The sequence below is a fragment of the Heptranchias perlo genome, chromosome 39 (assembly GCF_035084215.1).
Source record: "Heptranchias perlo isolate sHepPer1 chromosome 39, sHepPer1.hap1, whole genome shotgun sequence".
NCBI classification, from domain to species: domain Eukaryota; kingdom Metazoa; phylum Chordata; class Chondrichthyes; order Hexanchiformes; family Hexanchidae; genus Heptranchias; species Heptranchias perlo.
In genome coordinates this window covers 12,821,630-12,839,498 of record NC_090363.1, presented here as the reverse complement: position 1 = coordinate 12,839,498, position 17,869 = coordinate 12,821,630, and the positions used below count along the sequence as shown (strand labels likewise).

The following is a 17,869-nucleotide window of genomic DNA, read 5'->3' as shown; positions in this document are numbered from 1 at the left end:
CATTACAACTCGCTGCGTTAAAAAAAGGTTTCCTCATGTCGCCTCTGGCTCTTTTGCCGATCACCTTAAATCTGCGTCCTCTGGTTACTGACCCTTCTGTCACTGGAAACAGCTTCTCCTTATTTACTCTATCAAAACTATTCATGATTTTGAACACCTCGATCAGATCTCCTCTTAACCTCCTCTGCTCTAAGGAGAGCAACCCCAGCTTCTCCAGTCTGTCCCTGTTACTAATAAATCTCATCTGCACCCTCGCTAAGGACTTGACATCCTCCCTAAAGTGTGGTGCCCAGAACTATTGGTTTTGCATTTTTTATTTTGCTTTTTTTTAATGTTTGAGCCAGGATATTGTAACACTTATGGTACTGGGCTCACTGGCTGATTAAATGTTCAAATACAAGCATCCTGCCAATACTGAAAGAAATGTTCGGAAAGTGGTCCTGTGGTTGGAGTTTTACTGTGCCTAGTATGTTAACCCACGCTGTGTAAGAATACCTGCTGGAGATTGGTCTCGCCCCAGTCTTGGATTCAGGGGGTCAACCTGAGTTTTACTGCTACTTTTCCATCTAAGTGCATCCAAAACAACTGTGCAACATCGTGAAAGCAGGAGTGTAACTGCGTGGGTAGATTCCTGATTTTCTTTTTAATTGCAGTGGTTCGTAGAAATGTTTTGAAGGTGCCAAAAGACTGAGGGGCGACAAGATGTGCCTTTAGAAAAAGTGATTTGCACTTTGATGCCAGAGGCTGAATCTGGGGAGAGCAGACATCAAAACGAGGTAGTGGATATGTAGAGTAGGCTACCATTTAAAAAAAATATATAGTTAATTCTGGATCAATTGATAACTCAGAGATTCAGAAGTGGATCAGCAGCTGTAAAGGAAGGAGGATTGAGAGTTATAGAAATATGAATAGATCTGTTGGATGCACATGGGGGTTAGTAAATAAAAGCTAGAGATGTTGGTTTGGGGAAGGTAGGGGGGTTTTATGATTGAGGTAGTCGTGCGTAGACTGTGGAAAGGACAGTCTTCTTTCAACTCAATCAAATGGTCTTTCCTTTGCTTCCTTGCGCGTTTTGTGACTTCTAGTTGTAATGTCAGCTCAGTGGGCAGCACTCTCGCCTCTGAGTCAGAAGGTCGTGGGTTCAGGTCCCACTCCAGAGACTTAAGCACAAAATCAAGGCTGACTCCCTAGAGCAGTGCTGAGGGAGGTGCTGCGTTGTTGGAGATGCCATCTTTCGGATGAGACGTTAAACCGAGGCCCTGTCTGCCCTCTCGGGTGGATGTAAAAGATCCCACAACGCTATTTCGAAGAAGAGCAGGGGAGTTCTCCCCGGCCTCAATATTTATCCCTCCACCAACATCACTAAAACAGATTATCTGGTCATTGCCACATTGCTGTTTGTGGGATCTTGCTGTGCGCAAGTTGGCTGCCGCGTTTCCTACATTACAACAGTGGCTGCACCTCAAAAAAATCCTTCATTGGCTCTAAAGCGCTTTGAGACGTCCTGATGTCAGGAAAGGCTCCATATAAATGCAAGTCTTTCTTTAGTGTTCGGAGCACGGGCGAGCTGTTCTGCCCAGTCAATATGGCTGGTAGGCTTTGGTTGCACAGCCATGATTTTATTTAACATTAAAATTCAATTTTTGATCAAAATGATAGCTTGTATTTCCCTGGAATTATAAATTGAGTATGTTTCTCCTTCCCTCTGAGTTTTGATCTCTTGCGAGCAGCTACTCATCTGAGTATCGTCGAATTGAAAGCTTCAGACGGGGGCGGAGTAGCACGTGGGCCAATGGGGTCCTGGGCCTATAGGGTCCTGGGCCCAGATAAATATGGCCTCTTCCTTCCCCCTTCCCCACACCCCCCAGTAAAACTCACCATAAAAAGAATATATAGGCGCTGGAGAAGGTGCAAAAAAGATTTAGTCGGACGATACCACAACTGAGAGGTATAACCACTCAGGAAAGACTGAGCTGCCTGGGACTCATTTCTCTAGAAAGGAGAAGACTGAGGGGTGACCTGATCGAGGACTTTAAGATTATGAAAGGGTTTGATAGGGTAGTTGTAGAGAGGATGTTTCCTTTGTGGGGCAGACCAGAACTCGGGGCCATAAATATAAGAGAGTCACTAATAAATCCAATAGGGAATTCAGGAGAAACTTCTTCATCCAGAGAGTGGCTAGAATGTGGAACTCACTACCACCAGGAGTAGCTGAGGCGAATAGCATCGATACATTTAAGGGGAAGCGAGATAAACACACGAGGGAGAAAGGAATAGAAGGATATGCTGATAGGGTGAGATGAAGTAGGGAGGGAGGAGGCTCGCGTGGAGCATAAACACCGGCATAGACCAGTCGGGCCGAATGGCCTGTTTCTGTGCTGTACGTTCTGTGTAACAACCGTGGGATTAGTTTCATTTTGGTGTCGTTTACTGTGATACGATTTGCTTTATTATTAATGCAGCGTGTAAATATTCTAAGGGCCTGTTTCTTCAAGCATTTTCCTACACGTTTGTACTTTAGTGGATCGGGTGGGTGGGGGGTGTGTGGTGGGGGGTGTGTGGTGGGGGGTGTGTGGTGGGGGGTGTGTGGTGGGGGGGTGTGTGGTGGGGGGTGTGTGGTGGGGGGTGTGTGGTGGGGGGTGTGTGGTGGGGGGGTGTGTGGTGGGGGGTGTGTGGTGGGGGGTGTGTGGTGGGGGGTGTGTGGTGGGGGGTGTGTGGTGGGGGGTGTGTGGTGGGGGGTGTGTGGTGGGGGGTGTGTGGTGGGGGGGTGTGTGGTGGGGGGTGTGTGGTGGGGGGTGTGTGGTGGGGGGTGTGTGGTGGGGGGTGGGGTGGGGTGTGTGGTGGGGGGGGGTGGTGGGGGGGTTTGTGGGGGGTTTGTGGGGGGGGAGGGGAGTTGTGACCAGGGCCCCCAAGAATTCTTAATCCATCTCTGGCATTCTGATTTTTGCATTCCGATACTAAATGTTACCATAGTAACGGAACGCTCTGACATTACACTGATTTAAAGGGGCGGTGGACTTATGTTTTGCCTTCAAGAGGGTACTTCAGTTTTCTTAAAACTCCTTCACAGTATCATAGTAGGTACGGCACAGGAGGAGGCCACTCGGCCCATCGTGCCTGTGCCGGCTCTTTGAAAGTGCTGTCCGATTAGCCCCACTTCCCCCCCCCCCCCCCCCCTGTCAGGGTTGTTGTGTGATTTCTAATCCCGCTGGATTACCCCTCCCTCCAGCTCTCCCCATTTTGTCCAGTGGTGGTGCTGGGAGAGGGGAAGCTGTCAAGCAGAGGACAGAGAGTTTTGCGGGTCCCCGCCGGCCGGGAGCGAGGCCTGCCCTCTGGGCTGCTCAGCTCGCCCGCCTGTGAGGGAGTCGAGGTTCCTGCGCTCCCCACGGGCGAGAGTGAGGACCACTCCCACCCTCTCCATTGCTGGGGATCCAGGGTGCCCGAGCGGGGATTGGTAACCCAACCCGCCCGAGCGATCGGGCGCCTGTCCGTTCTGTAACGCGCGTCGCTCTTCCGTCGCTAGCGTTCGCTAACGTCTCCCGCACTTTCTGCCTTGCAGTGTTTGTCTGACCCAGACCGCGGCTGCGGTGTTCCACAGAGAAGAAAATGGCTGCCTGGCCTGACCGGATGCGACCCACAGGTTTATCCTTCATTGTCGCCCTTCTCGTCTGCTGCGGGCTGGGTGTTCGGATGGCGTCGAGTCACGGACATTCCCACGGCGACGCGCAGCACGGCCACTCGCACGCGCACCACGGCCACTCGCACGGTCATGCTGGTGAGCACCAGGGCCACTCGCACGCGCACCACGGGCCACTCGCACGCGCACCATGGTGCGCACCAGGGCCACTCGCACGAGCACGGAGATGACTTCACGGGCCACTCCTATCCGCACGGACACTCCCACGAGGATTTGCAAGAACACGCGGGAAAGAGTCGCTGGAAGCAGGTGGTGGCGGCAGAGGTGCCAAAGTCTGGGAAGGAGGGGTCGAACCCAGTTGAGCTGTGGTCACAGGTCAGTGTCGCCTTAGCCTTGGTCTTTTGTGCAATGCCCCAAATCCAAACGGTGCCCATTCAGTTCTACACCGTTTGTCGAGCCTCAATCCAAAATATTGTGTCGCAGCAGATTATCACGGTCGTGTTATAGGAGGTGTTTCTAGACCGGTTTCTCCTCCAATTCCTTCCCCCCGCGCCCCCCCCCCCCCCCCCCCCCCCGTTTTAAAGGGAGTGCCTGTCTCCATCTGAGTTCCCCCCTTCCAAACAAAATCAGAGTCAGAAGGTCGTGGGTTCGAGTCCTACTCCAGAGACTTGAGCACAAAATCTAGGCTGACGCTCCCAGTGCGTGGACTGAGGGAGTGCTGCACTGTCAGAGGCGCCCCGTTTAGGATGGGACCTTCTAACCGAGACCCCGTCTGTCCGTTTAGTGGACATAACGGATCCCATGGGATCTATTTCAAGAAGAGAAAAGGAGTTCTCCCAGTTTCCTGGTCAACATTTATACCCCAACCTCCACCCAAAACAGATTAAGTGGTCATTTATCGCACTGCTGTTTGTGGGAGCTTGCTGTGCGCAAAATGTGCTGCTGCTTTGCCCATGTATCAACAGTGACCTCACTTCACAAGTAATTCATTGGCTGTAAAGTGCTTTGGGAAGTCCTGAGGATGTGAAAGGTGCTGTAGAAATGCAAGTTCTTTCTCTATTTACAAGACTTGTGATTGAATTTCTCTTTCTGGCGTATTTCCTTTTATTCTCCTTCTCCTGAAGGTGCTGACTCAGTGCCGGGTAATCTCCCAAAGGGCAGCCCTTTTGAGTACCTCATCCAACTGGTCGTTCAGCCCTTTTGAGTACCTTATCCACCTGACCCCAGACAGCGTGCGTCAACAGGCTGTTTTGAACCTGGAGGGCATCTCAGCGGAGCTTGGCCCGATATGCTGAGGCCCCAGCATGGCGATCAGGAGCAGTACCCCGCGATAATCTTTCGTTTCTCCCCCTCACTCAGGGGCACTTAGCTCGATTCGAATGCAGCAACTGCTGGCCTGGTTGGGATGAGCAAACTGGGAATGTCACGATCAGTATGGTCCAGGACCAGTCCACGTGGCGAGTTTACCAACTGAGTCACCGAGGCAGCTTTATTATTATTATTATTATTATTATTATTTATTAGCTTTATTTCCATTATTATTCATTACAGCCTGATCATCAAGTCTGCATGGGTGGAAGTAGTTACTGAGCCAGACTGTGTGGGTTTATTGATTGCTGACAGAGAAGGACTTTCACTTTTTGAAAGCGATGCCTTTCTGTTCCCATTTCTTTTCAATCCAGATCAGGAACTCGTTGTTTATCGATGTTCTGGAGTGGCTCAGGGCAGTGGGTGTACCTTCCCGTCACACATGGGCAGTTCCTTTCCCCCCCCCCCATGAGACAATATTTTGGTTTCTCCCCTGATGTCCCGTCCTTTGTGGTATTGGAGTGAATGCTGCGACCTCACAGCAGATGGCCGATGGCCCCCTCGGAGGCCCAGTGACCCCCTCGGAGGCCCCGTAACCTCACTGAGACCCTGTGACCCCTCAAAGCCGATGGCCCGCGACCCCTCAAAGCCGATGGCCCGCGACCTCACAAAGCCGATGGCCCGCGACCTCACAAAGCCGATGGCCCGCGACCTCACAAAGCCGATGGCCCGCGACCTCACAAAGCCGATGGCCCGCGACCTCACAAAGCCGATGGCCCGCGACCTCACAAAGCCCATGACCACTCGCCGTGACTCCCCTCAGTCTGAAACTCCACTCGTTCCAGCTCCCGGTGCCAGACCAGAATCTCCCGCACGATGTTCCAGGGTAACCCCAGCTGCTTGGTGAGACTGTTTGGGTCTAAACTTCATATTTGACTCGTGTATAAGTTGTGAAATATATAATGCACGTAGATCTTAGTCGCACGGAGCAAGTTTTGCTTCCCGGCGTGTTGGAACTGCCCCAGTGCACTGCCCGGTCGGTGCGGGACTGACTGGTTCAGTCCCTGCCCTGCACCGAGTGAGCTCATCTCGGGCCTGAGCTTGGGAGGACGAAAACTCGTACTGCAGCTCTCTAGCCAGACCGCTATCCAGTGACAGGCTGGAATGTGGGCGGGCAGCAACGTGCTTGGTTGTGATGCTGCCACAGTCGAATAGTCTAGAGTTGTTCAGGTTCGGACGTGACGAATAACCCCATGGGTGAGGTACAGGTACCTGTTGACGTACCCCAGCCTAGGTTAAAAGGAAACATTAATAAAAGTTGTTTCTAATTTGCATGGATTCTGCTATTGACCCTAACCCCCAACTCCTAACCCTAAGCATTAATTTAAACCCCTAACACCCTAAGCTTAATCGTTAACATAACCACTAACCCTAACTTCCTAACTTTATGCTACCGGTGGTTATGTTACTGGACGAATAATCCGGAGTCATGAGTTCAAATCCCGCCACGGCAGCTGGGGAATTTAAATTCAATTAATTAAAATAAAATCTGGAATAAAAAAAAACTAGTATCAGTAATGGTGTCCATGAAACTACCGGATTGTCGTAAAAACCCATCTGGTTCACTAATGTCCTTTAGTGACTCCAGACCCACAGAAATGTGGGTGATTCTTAATCGCCCTCTGAAATGGCCGAGCAAGCCACTCAGTTGTTCACCACCTTCTCGAGGGCTGTTAGGGATGGGCAATAAATGCCGGCCCTCCCAGCGACGCCCACATCCCATGAACGAATAATAAAAAAAAAAATCGCACGGTGTCAATAGCTTATTACAGGCTCAGCTGCATTGACAATTGTCACTCCGTCCTTGTTTTCCCAGAATCCAGAGGTTGTCTTTTTTTAAACTGCTATTTTGTCAGGAATACTGTGGCGTAGTATAATCAGCCCTTGCACAGAGGTTTTCAGCATGATGCGAAAGGGATAGATGTAGGTTATTTCCACTGGCAGGCAGACCGCTGACACGAGGCCACGATCCCAGATCATAACAGCGGCACCAACTTGCGTTTATATAGCGCCTTTGATGTAGGGAATAGGTCGCGAGGCACTTCACAGGAGCGATTATCAGACACAAACCAGTGCAGGAACTGAGGAGGGGATACTGACAGGAGCCCAAAAGAGGTGGGCTTTAAGGAAGAAAGAGAGAGAGGGAAATGTTTAGGGAGGGAAACCATGATGCTCGTACACAGCTGAAGGCGGGGCAAAGGGAGGCGGTGGTGGTGGGATTCACAAGAGACCCCCCCCGATGTGGAGGGATTCAGACTCCTGGGGATGGGCTGTCGGGCCGGAGGAGGTTAGAGATAGGGAGGGTGGGGGGGCGAGGCCACGAAGGGATTTGAATACAAGGACGAGCATGTTAAACTGGAGGCGTTGTGGGACCAGGAGCCAATGTAGGTCAGCGAGCACGGGGGTTGGTGGGTGAACGGGACTCGGGATACGGGCAGCGGAGCTTTGGATGAGCTGAAGTCCATGGAAGGTGGAGGATTGGAGCCGAATCTTAAAGTGACAAAAGATGAGGGTTTCAGCGCCGGCCGAGCCGAGGCAGGGGCGGAGACGGCCGATGTTACGGAAGGTGGAAGTGGGCGGCCTTGGTGATGGAGCGGGTGTGGGGTCAGAAGGTCAGCACGGTCTCTGTTGGAACGCCGAGGTTGCAAACAGTTCAGCCTGAGACGGGGGAGCGGGGATAAACACCGAACACATAAAGGGGGAGATTGGAAGAAACTTTCCTGCGATTGTTGGTTGCAGCATTCAAAAAGGGAGGTGGATAATTACTGCAAGGCGAGGAATAAAAAGGGTGCAGGGAGAAAGCAGGAAAACGGGACTGTGTACAATCAGCCCCTCGGATGCTGAATTCAGCACGGCAAGAGGGGCCGAGTGGCCTCGACCTGAGCTAAAATTTCAGTCTCTTATCAGGTACGGGATTTTATGAGCTGCGCAGATGGAAGTTTTGGTTTCTGGCCCAGACCGTGCGTTACCGTTGGACAACCTGCTTCTCCGTGTGTCTGTCAGTGATGCTTTGAGAGACTTTTTTTTAATACTCGTCCCCTGGATACGGGCGTTGTGGGCAAGGCGTCCCAAGCTGCCCCTTGAGGTGGTGGTGGTGAGCCGCCTTCTCGAACCGCTGCAGTCCGTGTGGTGAAGGTTCTCCCACAGTGCTGTTAGGAAGGGAGTTTCAGGAATTTGACCCAGATTTTGTCCCACTGATTCCTGCATCTACAGTTTAAAGAACCTGGACCCGACACACTTGGTGCATTGGGTCCAATGTTCTGGAGGGTGGGCTGCATCGTCAACTCAAATGGCTGCCACTGGTGATAGGCCTGTAATGACCAGTATCTCACCCTCATGCTCCAGACACCACCTCAGTTACTCAGTGGGGTAGCACTCTCGCCTCTGAAGGCCATGGGTTCAAGCCCGACCCCAGAGTCTTGAGCAAATACTCCAGGCTGACACTCCCGGTGCAGCACTGAGGGAGGTGCCGCACTGTCGGAGGTGCCGTCTTTCGGATGAGACGTTAAACCAAGGCCCCGTCTGCCCTCTCAGTAAAAGGTCCCTAGGCCACTATTTCAAAGAAGAGCAGGGGAGTTATCCCCGGTGATATTTATCCACTAAAACACAGATGATCTGGCCATTATCACATTGCTGTTTGTGGGATCTTGCTGTGCGCAAATTGGCTGCCGCGTTTCCTACATTACAACAGTGACTACACCTCAAAAGTACTTCATTGGCTGTAAAGCGCTTTGGGGCGTCTTGAGGTTGTGAAAGGCGCTATATAAATGCAAATTCTGTCTTTTTAAGTTTGGAAGGACGAGATCTATTGGGCAGTTTTCCGCCGTTCAGTTTCACCAGCGATATAATTCTGCCCATCGCTCCGCTTTCCCCAAATCCTGTCACCACACTGGAATCACTGGGCTCTACCTGTCACTTCCTGCGCAGTCATGATCGCTCAGGAACTCGGTGGAGTGGCGCAGGGTTATTGTCGAACTCTCTCCTCTCGCTCAATCGCACGGGAAAAAATTGTCTTGAAACATACTGGCGGATATCCCTCACGGTAAGTGTGAGGATGTGCAGTGTTCTAGGGACAGGGGCGTGTAACGCACGACGGAGGGGGGGGGCGGGGGGAAGATCAGTCTCGGACGGGAATGCAAAACGGGGGATAGCGAATCGGCAGCCCGTTTAACGCTCTGTCGAAGTCACTGTAAACGCGGAGTGCGGGGAGGGGGGGGCGGAGTGCGGGGGAGGGGGGGCGGAGTGCGGGGAGGGGGGGCGGAGTGCGGGGAGGGGGGGGGCGGAGTGGAGTGCGGAGGTGGGGGCGGAGTGTTAATCGGGCGGAGTGCGGGGGAGGGGGCGGAGTGTTAATCGGGCGGAGTGCGAGGAGGGGGCGGAGTGTTAATCGGGCGGAGTGCGGAGGTGGGGGCGGAGTGTTAATCGGGCGGAGTGCGAGGAGGTGGGCGGAGTGTTAATCGGGCGGAGTGCGGGGTGGGGGCGGAGTGTTAATCGGGCGGAGTGCGAGGTGGGGGCGGAGTGTTAATCGGGCGGAGTGCGAGGAGGGGGCGGAGTGTTAATCGGGCGGAGTGCGGGGAGGGGGCGGAGTGTTAATCGGGCGGAGTGCGGGGTGGGGGGCGGAGTGTTAATCGGGCGGAGTGCGGGGTGGGGGCGGAGTGTTAATCGGGCGGAGTGCGAGGAGGGGGCGGAGTGTTAATCGGGCGGAGTGCGGGGAGGGGGCGGAGTGTTAATCGGGCGGAGTGCGAGGAGGGGGCGGAGTGTTAATCGGGCGGAGTGCGGGGAGGGGGCGGAGTGTTAATCGGGCGGAGTGCGGGGAGGGGGCGGAGTGTTAATCGGGCGGAGTGCGGGGAGGGGGCGGAGTGTTAATCGGGCGGAGTGCGAGGTGGGGGCGGAGTGTTAATCGGGCGGAGTGCGGGGAGGGGGCGGAGTGTTAATCGGGCGGAGTGCGGGGAGGGGGCGGAGTGTTAATCGGGCGGAGTGCGGGGAGGGGGCGGAGTGTTAATCGGGCGGAGTGCGAGGAGGGGGCGGAGTGTTAATCGGGCGGAGTGCGGGGAGGGGGCGGAGTGTTAATCGGGCGGAGTGCGGGGAGGGGGGGCGGAGTGCGGGGAGGGGGGGCGGAGTGCGGGGAGGGGGGGCGGAGTGCGGGGAGGGGGGGCGGAGTGCGGGGAGGGGGGGCGGAGTGCGGGGAGGGGGGGCGGAGTGCGGGGAGGGGGGGCGGAGTGCGGGGAGGGGGGGCGGAGTGCGGGAGAGGGGGGGCGGAGTGCGGGGAGGGGGGGCGGAGTGTTAATCGGGCGGAGTGTTAATCGGGCGGAGTGCTGGGGTGGAGGCGGAGTGTTAATCGGGCGGAGTGGGCGGAGTGTTAATCGGGCGGAGTGTTAATCGGGCGGAGTGTTAATCGGGCGGAGTGGCGGGGAGGGGGCGGAGTGTTAATCGGGCGGAGTGGGCGGAGTGTTAATCGGGCGGAGTGGGCGGAGTGTTAATCGGGCGGAGTGTTAATCGGGCGGAGTGTTAATCGGGCGGAGTGTTAATCGGGCGGAGTGTTAATCGGGCGGAGTGTTAATCGGGCGGAGTGCTGGGGTGGAGGCGGAGTGTTAATCGGGCGGAGTGCGGGGAGGGGGCGGAGTGTTAATCGGGCGGAGTGGGCGGAGTGTTAATCGGGCGGAGTGTTAATCGGGCGGAGTGTTAATCGGGCGGAGTGTTAATCGGGCGGTGTGTGCGGAGTGTTAATCGGGCGGAGTGTTAATCGGGCGGAGGGGGCGGAGTGTTAATCGGGCGGAGTGTTAATCGGGCGGTGTGTGCGGAGTGTTAATCGGGCGGAGTGTTAATCGGGCGGTGTGTGCGGAGTGTTAATCGGGCGGAGTGTTAATCGGGCGGTGTGTGCGGAGTGTTAATCGGGCGGAGTGTTAATCGGGCGGTGTGTGCGGAGTGTTAATCGGGCGGAGTGTTAATCGGGCGGAGGGGGCGGAGTGTTAATCGGGCGGTGTGTGCGGAGTGTTAATCGGGCGGAGTGTTAATCGGGCGGAGGGGGGCGGAGTGTTAATCGGGCGGTGTGTGCGGAGTGTTAATCGGGCGGAGTGTTAATCGGGCGGAGTGTTAATCGGCCCGTGGCGGTTCGCCATTGCCCGCTCTGCACTGTAGCCCACGACCAGTTTTTCCCTCAATGTGTGACTTGGCGCGTCCCTTCAAGGCCACAAAGTGTAGCTGCTGCTCCTTCCTGGGTGAGCTGGAGGCTGATTTGTTCTTCGGCAGATGATCGAGTCAATTGGAGGTCAGGAGGGATTTCTCTTTCTTGAATGTACTTTTTCAAAAAATAAAAATGAGATTTTCTGATGGTGCGGAAGTTTCTCTGAACATTGAAAACAATTGTCTTTCTGTCTCTCTTGTTCCTGCCTTTCTAAAAGTGTGACAAATTTGCACATGTGAGTGCGACAACTAAAAAGTCCGACTGACCAGCCCATATTTTCTCTCCCGTGTGTGACACATCCAGGTATCAGGTTAAGGACAGGTACGTTTTCTATTTATACAAATTCTTAATCTGGCCCGGGGTGTTGTAAATTTAATCTGCTGTCCTCGATCTGTGTATCGGACACACTAACTGCTGTCAGAATTCAGGAAACGCCCAAAACAGGGGGATGATTGCGTGATCTGCTCATTCTAAACTGACCCTGTGCTTGTGACCCCCCCTCAGGCTATTGGAGCAACAGTGTTGATCAGTGCTGCCCCCTTCCTCATCCTCTTCTTCATCCCCGTCGAGTCAAACACGTCCAAACACAAGTGTCTCCTCAAGGTGCTGCTCAGCTTTGCCTCGGGTGGGCTGCTGGGCGACGCATTCCTGCATCTCATCCCACACGCACTTGGTGAGTCAGCAATTCCTGACTTTGGGGGGGTGGGGAGTGGGGGTTTGGGGGGGGTCAGTACCTGGGGTGGGGGGGAGTGGGGGTTTGGGGTGGGGGTCAGTACCTGGGGTGGGGGGGAGTGGGGGTTTGGGGGGGTCAGTACCTGGGGTGGGGGGGAGTGGGGGTTTGGGGGGGTCAGTACCTGGGGTGGGGGTTTGGGGGGGGTCAGTACTTGGGTTGGGGGGGAGTGGGGGTTTGGGGGGGTCAGTACCTGGGGTGGGGGTTTGGGGGGGGTCAGTACTTGGGTTGGGGGGGGGAGTGGGGGTTTGGGGGTTGTCAGTACCTGGGGTGGGGGGGAGTGGGGGTTTGGGGGTTGTCAGTACCTGGGGTGGGGGGGAGTGGGGGTTTGTGGGGGGGTCAGTACCTGGGGTGGGGAGGAGTGGGGGTTTGGGGGGGTCAGTACCTGGGGTGGGGAGGAGTGGGGGTTTGGGGGGGTCAGTACCTGGGGTGGGGGTTTGGGGGGGTCAGTACTTGGGTTGGGGGGGAGTGGGGGTTTGGAGGGGGTCAGTACCTGGGGTGGGGGGGAGTGGGGGTTTGTGGGGGGGTCAGTACTTGGGGTGGGGGGGAGTGGGGGTTTGTGGGGGGGTCAGTACTTGGGGTGGGGGGAGTGGGGGTTTGGGGGTTGTCAGTACCTGGGGTGGGGGGGAGTGGGGGTTTGGGGGGTGTCAGTACCTGGGGTGGGGGGGAGTGGGGGTTTGGGGGGTGTCAGTACCTGGGGTGGGGGGGAGTGGGGGTTTGGGGGGTGTCAGTACCTGGGGTGGGGGGGAGTGGGGGTTTGGGGGGTGTCAGTACCTGGGGTGGGGGGGAGTGGGGGTTTGGGGGGGTCAGTACCTGGTGTGGGGGTTTGGGGGGGGTCAGTACCTGGGGTGGGGGTTTGGGGGGGGTCAGTACTTGGGTTGGGGGGGAGTGGGGGTTTGGAGGGGGTCAGTACCTGGGGTGGGGGGGAGTGGGGGTTTGGGGGGGTCGGTACCTGGGGTGGGGGGTGTGGGGGTTTGGAGGGGGTCAGTACCTGGGGTGGGGGGGGGAGTGGGGGTTTGTGGGGGGGTCAGTACTTGGGGTGGGGGGGAGTGGGGGTTTGTGGGGGTCAGTACCTGGGGTGGGGGGTGTGGGGGTTTGGGGGGGGTCAGTACCTGGGGTGGGGGGTGTGGGGGTTTGGGGGGGTCAGTACCTGGGGTGGGGGGGTGTGGGGGTTTGGGGGGGGGGGGGGTCAGTACCTGGGGTGGGGGGAGTGGGGGTTTGGGGGGTGTCGGTACCTGGGGTGGGGGGAGTGGGGGTTTGGGGGGGTCAGTACCTGGGGTGGGGGGTGTGGGGGTTTGGGGGGGTCAGTACCTGGGGTGGGGGGTGTGGGGGTTTGGGGGGGGGTCAGTACCTGCTTCAAGTCAGTTGTTTTGGGCATTAAATTTGCTGTTTTTCTGCAGAGCCTCACATTCACCAGGAGGCCCCCAAACCCTCGCACACTCACGAGGAGGATCACGCTCACAATCACGAGCACTCGCACGGAGGTAAGAGGTGATGTCGTAGTGGGCGGGAAATTGCTATGGTTTTTTTGTGTGCAAGTCATTACTCCATTTTTTTTTCTTCTCCCCCTGGGTCCTGACCTCTCGCTGGGATACGGTCGATGACCAGTGTGTTACTCGATTGACCATTCATCATACAATGGGCGCCAGCGGGCTGTTCGCCTGTGGAAGGCATCACGGCCACTTCCCGCGGCCCAGGAGCCGGGAACGCCCCCCCCCCCCTCCATGGCCTGGGGGTGCTTTCCTTCCCTGACCCGGGGTAACAGCCACGCCCCTGCCGCCACCTTGGCTGGGATTCGGCTAACCCGGAGCAGGCTTGGGATAGAGTCGGAGTGGGGGGGGGGAATGGGATTGGGAATTTCCTGCACCGCACGGCTCGGGGAGGGAGGCTTCACGGACCTGGAATTCCCCTGGGATTCTCCCCGGTCTCCCAGCGAGCCAGGAGCAGTCGGAGATGGGGGGAGGGACTCCCAGTGACGGGGGGGGGGAATGGGGGAGAGGGAGAGGGAGAGAGAGAGAGAGAGAGAGAAGGGGAAACCAGAGGTGAAAGGAACTTTCATTCCACCTGCAACTCACTGAAATGGCTCTGATAGCTCACAAATAAAGAACTTGCATTTATATAGCGCCTTTCACGACCTCAGGATGACCCAACGATGTACTGTTTTTTTGAAGTGTAGTCACTGTTGTAATGTGGGAAACGAGGCAACCAATTTGTGCACAGCAAGATCCCACAAACATCAGTGAGCTACATGAGCAGATCATTTTTTTTAGTGATGTTGGTTGAGGGATAACTGTCGGTGCAGTGTCCGGTGAGACCAACTCGCTAATACTCTCTCCCTCCCCCACTTCGTCACTCCCTACACTGGTGGGCCCAGCACACCTGCATTGGGCCCAGCACACCTGCATTGGGCCCAGCACACCTGCATTGGGCCCAGCACACCTGCATTATTTCATTCATAAAAAAATGAGGAGAGAAATGGTGGGCTAAAATGATTGGATAAACACCGCCCAAAGTAAAATTAGGACGAAAATTCCTTGATGATCAGATTAAATTTTCTTTTGGATTAAAACTCATCAAGAACAAGAAATGTGAATTGTAACGGGTGAACAAAGCCTCACTTGTCACTCAAACTCGTCTTATTATTTAACCTTTCATGTGTTGTGAGACAATAATTCGGACAATTTTTTCGGATGGTGGGTGTGTGGGTACGGTGTGTGTGCGGGTGACGTCCCAGATCACTTCACAGGCAATGAATTACTCTTGAAGTGTAGTCGCTGTTGTAATTTAGGGAAACGCGGCAGCCAAATTGCGCACAGCAAGATCCCACAAACAGCAATGCTGTAAATGACCAGATAATCTTTCCTTTGGTTATGTTGGTTGAAGGATCAAATATTGGTCCCAGGTCCCCGGGGAGAACTCCCCTGCTCTTCTTTGAATAGTGGCCGTGGGATCTTTCACCTCCACCTGAGAGGGCCAGACGGGGCCTCGTTTAACGTCTCATCCGAAAGACGGCACCTCCGACAGCGCAGCACCTCCCTCAGTCCCACACTGGGAGTGTCCAGCCTGGATTTTGTTGCTCGAGTCTCTGGAGTGGGACTTGAACCCACGACCTTCTGACTCGGAGGGGAGGGTGCTGCCCGCTGAGCCACGGCTGCCGCTGGCGGCCTGTACGCAGCGCGAGATTAGGGTCTGACGGGTCGATCCGTCTGGGTCACGTGCGTCGAGTTATCAGTGAGTCGTTCACCGTTCTCTCTCTCTCTCTCTTTTTTTTCCTGTCCTCCCGTCTCCCACAGGCCACGACCACTCCCACGTGCTCAATGTCGGTCTCTGGGTCCTCGCAGGCATCGTCGTCTTCCTGGTAGTGGAAAAATTCGTCCGGCACGTGAAAGGTGGCCACGGACACAGTCACTCTCACGGTGCGTTCGAAAGTGCAGCTGTTCCAACGACAGCCGTCTGTGTGTGTGTGTGTGTGTGTGTGTGTGTGTGTGTGACTCGCCTCCTTCTCGTCGTGTCTCCCAGTGCAAGAGGGACCTGGGTTGCACCTGGCAGTGAAGGTGATGGAGGGGCTTGTGGAATAGAGTCGCAAATGGGAGTCTTCAAAATTCTGGGACGGGCCAGCTGCAGCCGCGCTGTTCCCTTCCTGTCCTGTACACCCCTGTTACCACTAGTTCGACACTGGGTGGGCCTGACCCCTGTTTTTTCACCTCTAAAGAATCTGTTTGGGCCAGTATCACCTGCCCTGGGAGTGTTTGACGGGACGGTGTAGAGGGAGCTTTACTCTGTATCTAACCCGTGCTGTACTTGCCCTGGGAGTGTTTGATGGGACAGTGCAGAGGGAGCTTTACTCTGTATCTAACCTGTGCTGTACCTGCCCTGGGAGTGTTTGATGGGGACACTTGGTGGCAAAAAATACCGAAGTTGTTCTCTCCCTGGGTCACTGTCCCTTTTCCTGATTCAGATGATGGAGAATTTTCTGGATCCCCTTCCAACCTATCAGTTAAACTAGTGGAAAGGGGAGGGGACCCTCACGGTCTGAATCCCAGCAGCTGGGGGGGGATCGGAGAGGGTAGAGACGAGGATGCAGGCCGTTGTGACTCTTGTGATTTGTTTTTTCCCCCCACCCATAGCTCCTGCTCTGAAGGCTAAAGAGAGCTCGGGGGAGGAGGATGATAACAAGCACGGTGAACCCAAGGTGGGGGTCAGGCGCAGGAAACCCGAAACCCGCAGCGCTAAGACCGAAGAGAAGGAGCAGGGAGGTGGTAAGTGCCGCGCTCTCCGATCGTCCTGACGGATGGGGTGTGGAGGGGGGGGAACGGCGCTGGGACCCGCCTCTCTTGTCCGCTCCTGGGCCTCACGAGGCGGGACTCGGGCCCGGTCAGTGTCCTCTCCGAGCTCGGTGAAGGTCAGTGGGGGGTGCTCCCCCGATTAGTGGGGAGCACCCACTAGATTCGGGCAGGAAGGGACGTTGCGGTTTTGTGATGTTTGCGAGAGAGGCACGCACTGCTCACCGGCGGCACGCACCGGCCACGCACCGCCATACCGCGGCACGCACCACCATACCGCGGCACGCACCTCCATACTCACCGCGGCACGCACCTCCATACTCACCGCGGCCCGCACCTCCATACTCACCGCGGCCCGCACCGGCCGCACACACCGCCATACTCACCGTGGCCCGCACCGGCCGCACGCACCGCGACACCGTCCTGCCCGCGGTTATCTCGCTCACCGCTCCTCTCCCTCCCCTCTCTCAGATATTAAGGTCTCGGGATACTTGAATCTGGCCGCCGACTTTACCCACAACTTCACGGACGGACTGGCGATCGGCGCCTCGTTCCTCGTCAGCACCAACGTGGGGATCGTCACCACCATCACCATCCTGCTCCACGAGGTCCCGCACGAGATCGGAGACTTTGCAATCCTGGTGCAGTCCGGGTGCAGCAAGCACAAAGTAAGTGGAGTCTGGGCACGAGATGTGCACAAAGGGTTATTTTTTTTTAGACATGAAACCAGTTTATTAAATTCAGTTTCACAACTTTGCTACGGTGGGATTTGAACTCACGACCTCTCGGCTGCTCCTCCAGCAGCACCACAGTCGCCCCTGTGCTCGCTGACCGACACTGGCTCCCGGTCCGGGAACACCTCCATTTTAAAATTCACATCCTTGTTTTCAAATCCCTCCATGGCCTCGCCGCGGCGTCTTGCTAACCATCCCCCTCCCCAATCCCCGCTGTTTATTCTCTCTCTCTCTCTCTCTCGTGTCGTAGGCAATGATGCTGCAGTTGATTACCGCGATTGGCGCCTTGGCTGGGACGGCCTGCTCCCTGATGGCGGAGGGAATCGGCGAGGCGGCGACCGCTTGGATCCTCCCCTTCACCGCCGGGGGCTTCATCTACATCGCGACGGTGTCGGTCATTCCCGAGCTGCTGGATGACTCCAAACCCCTTCAGTCGTTGCTGGAGATCCTGGCTCTGCTGTTCGGGGTCTTCATGATGGTGCTGATCGCGGAGTACGAGTAAAACTGAACCAATCCGGGACGGGACGGGACGGGGGCGACTGAGGGGGGGGGGGGGAGGAGGGAGGAGGGGGGGGGGGAAGGGGGGGAGGAATCACGCAACCAATAGCAACCTCTCCATCCCGCCGGGTCTGGGGTCCTTGCCTGGTTTCTCCCCCGCCCCCATTTCAATTACCACTTGGGAGTAGAATGTGTATCAGCGGATATCAGTTTTATATATATTTTTTTAAGGAAACGCGTTTGCCCGACCCCTGGGGTTTGGGGTCGGGTCGGGGTGGTCTGCGTGTCAGTCCGGGACCTTCTCGACCCACGTTACTCGTGCGTGAGCGTCGCTCAAACACCGGCGACATCTGCTGGCCGACGGGTGCCGCTGGCCCGCGTCCGCCATCTTGGATTCGGATCGTTAAACCCATCGTAGGTCTCACGTCCTGAGCTGGC

At 56.0% G+C, this 17,869-nt stretch overlaps 1 protein-coding gene across 1 annotated transcript; it reads left to right on the top strand.

The window, feature by feature from the left end:
• The first annotated feature begins 654 nt into the window (after positions 1-654).
• On the top strand, positions 655-17,466 carry slc39a7 (solute carrier family 39 member 7). The gene is made up of 8 exons (XM_067974102.1): positions 655-776; positions 3,560-4,012; positions 11,691-11,859; positions 13,317-13,400; positions 15,210-15,332; positions 16,044-16,175; positions 16,671-16,867; positions 17,184-17,466. The coding sequence occupies exons 1-8, from the start codon at positions 735-737 to the stop codon at positions 17,433-17,435; spliced, it is 1,452 nt and encodes a 483-aa protein (XP_067830203.1). The 5' UTR covers positions 655-734; the 3' UTR covers positions 17,436-17,466.
• Positions 17,467-17,869: the final 403 nt, after the last annotated feature.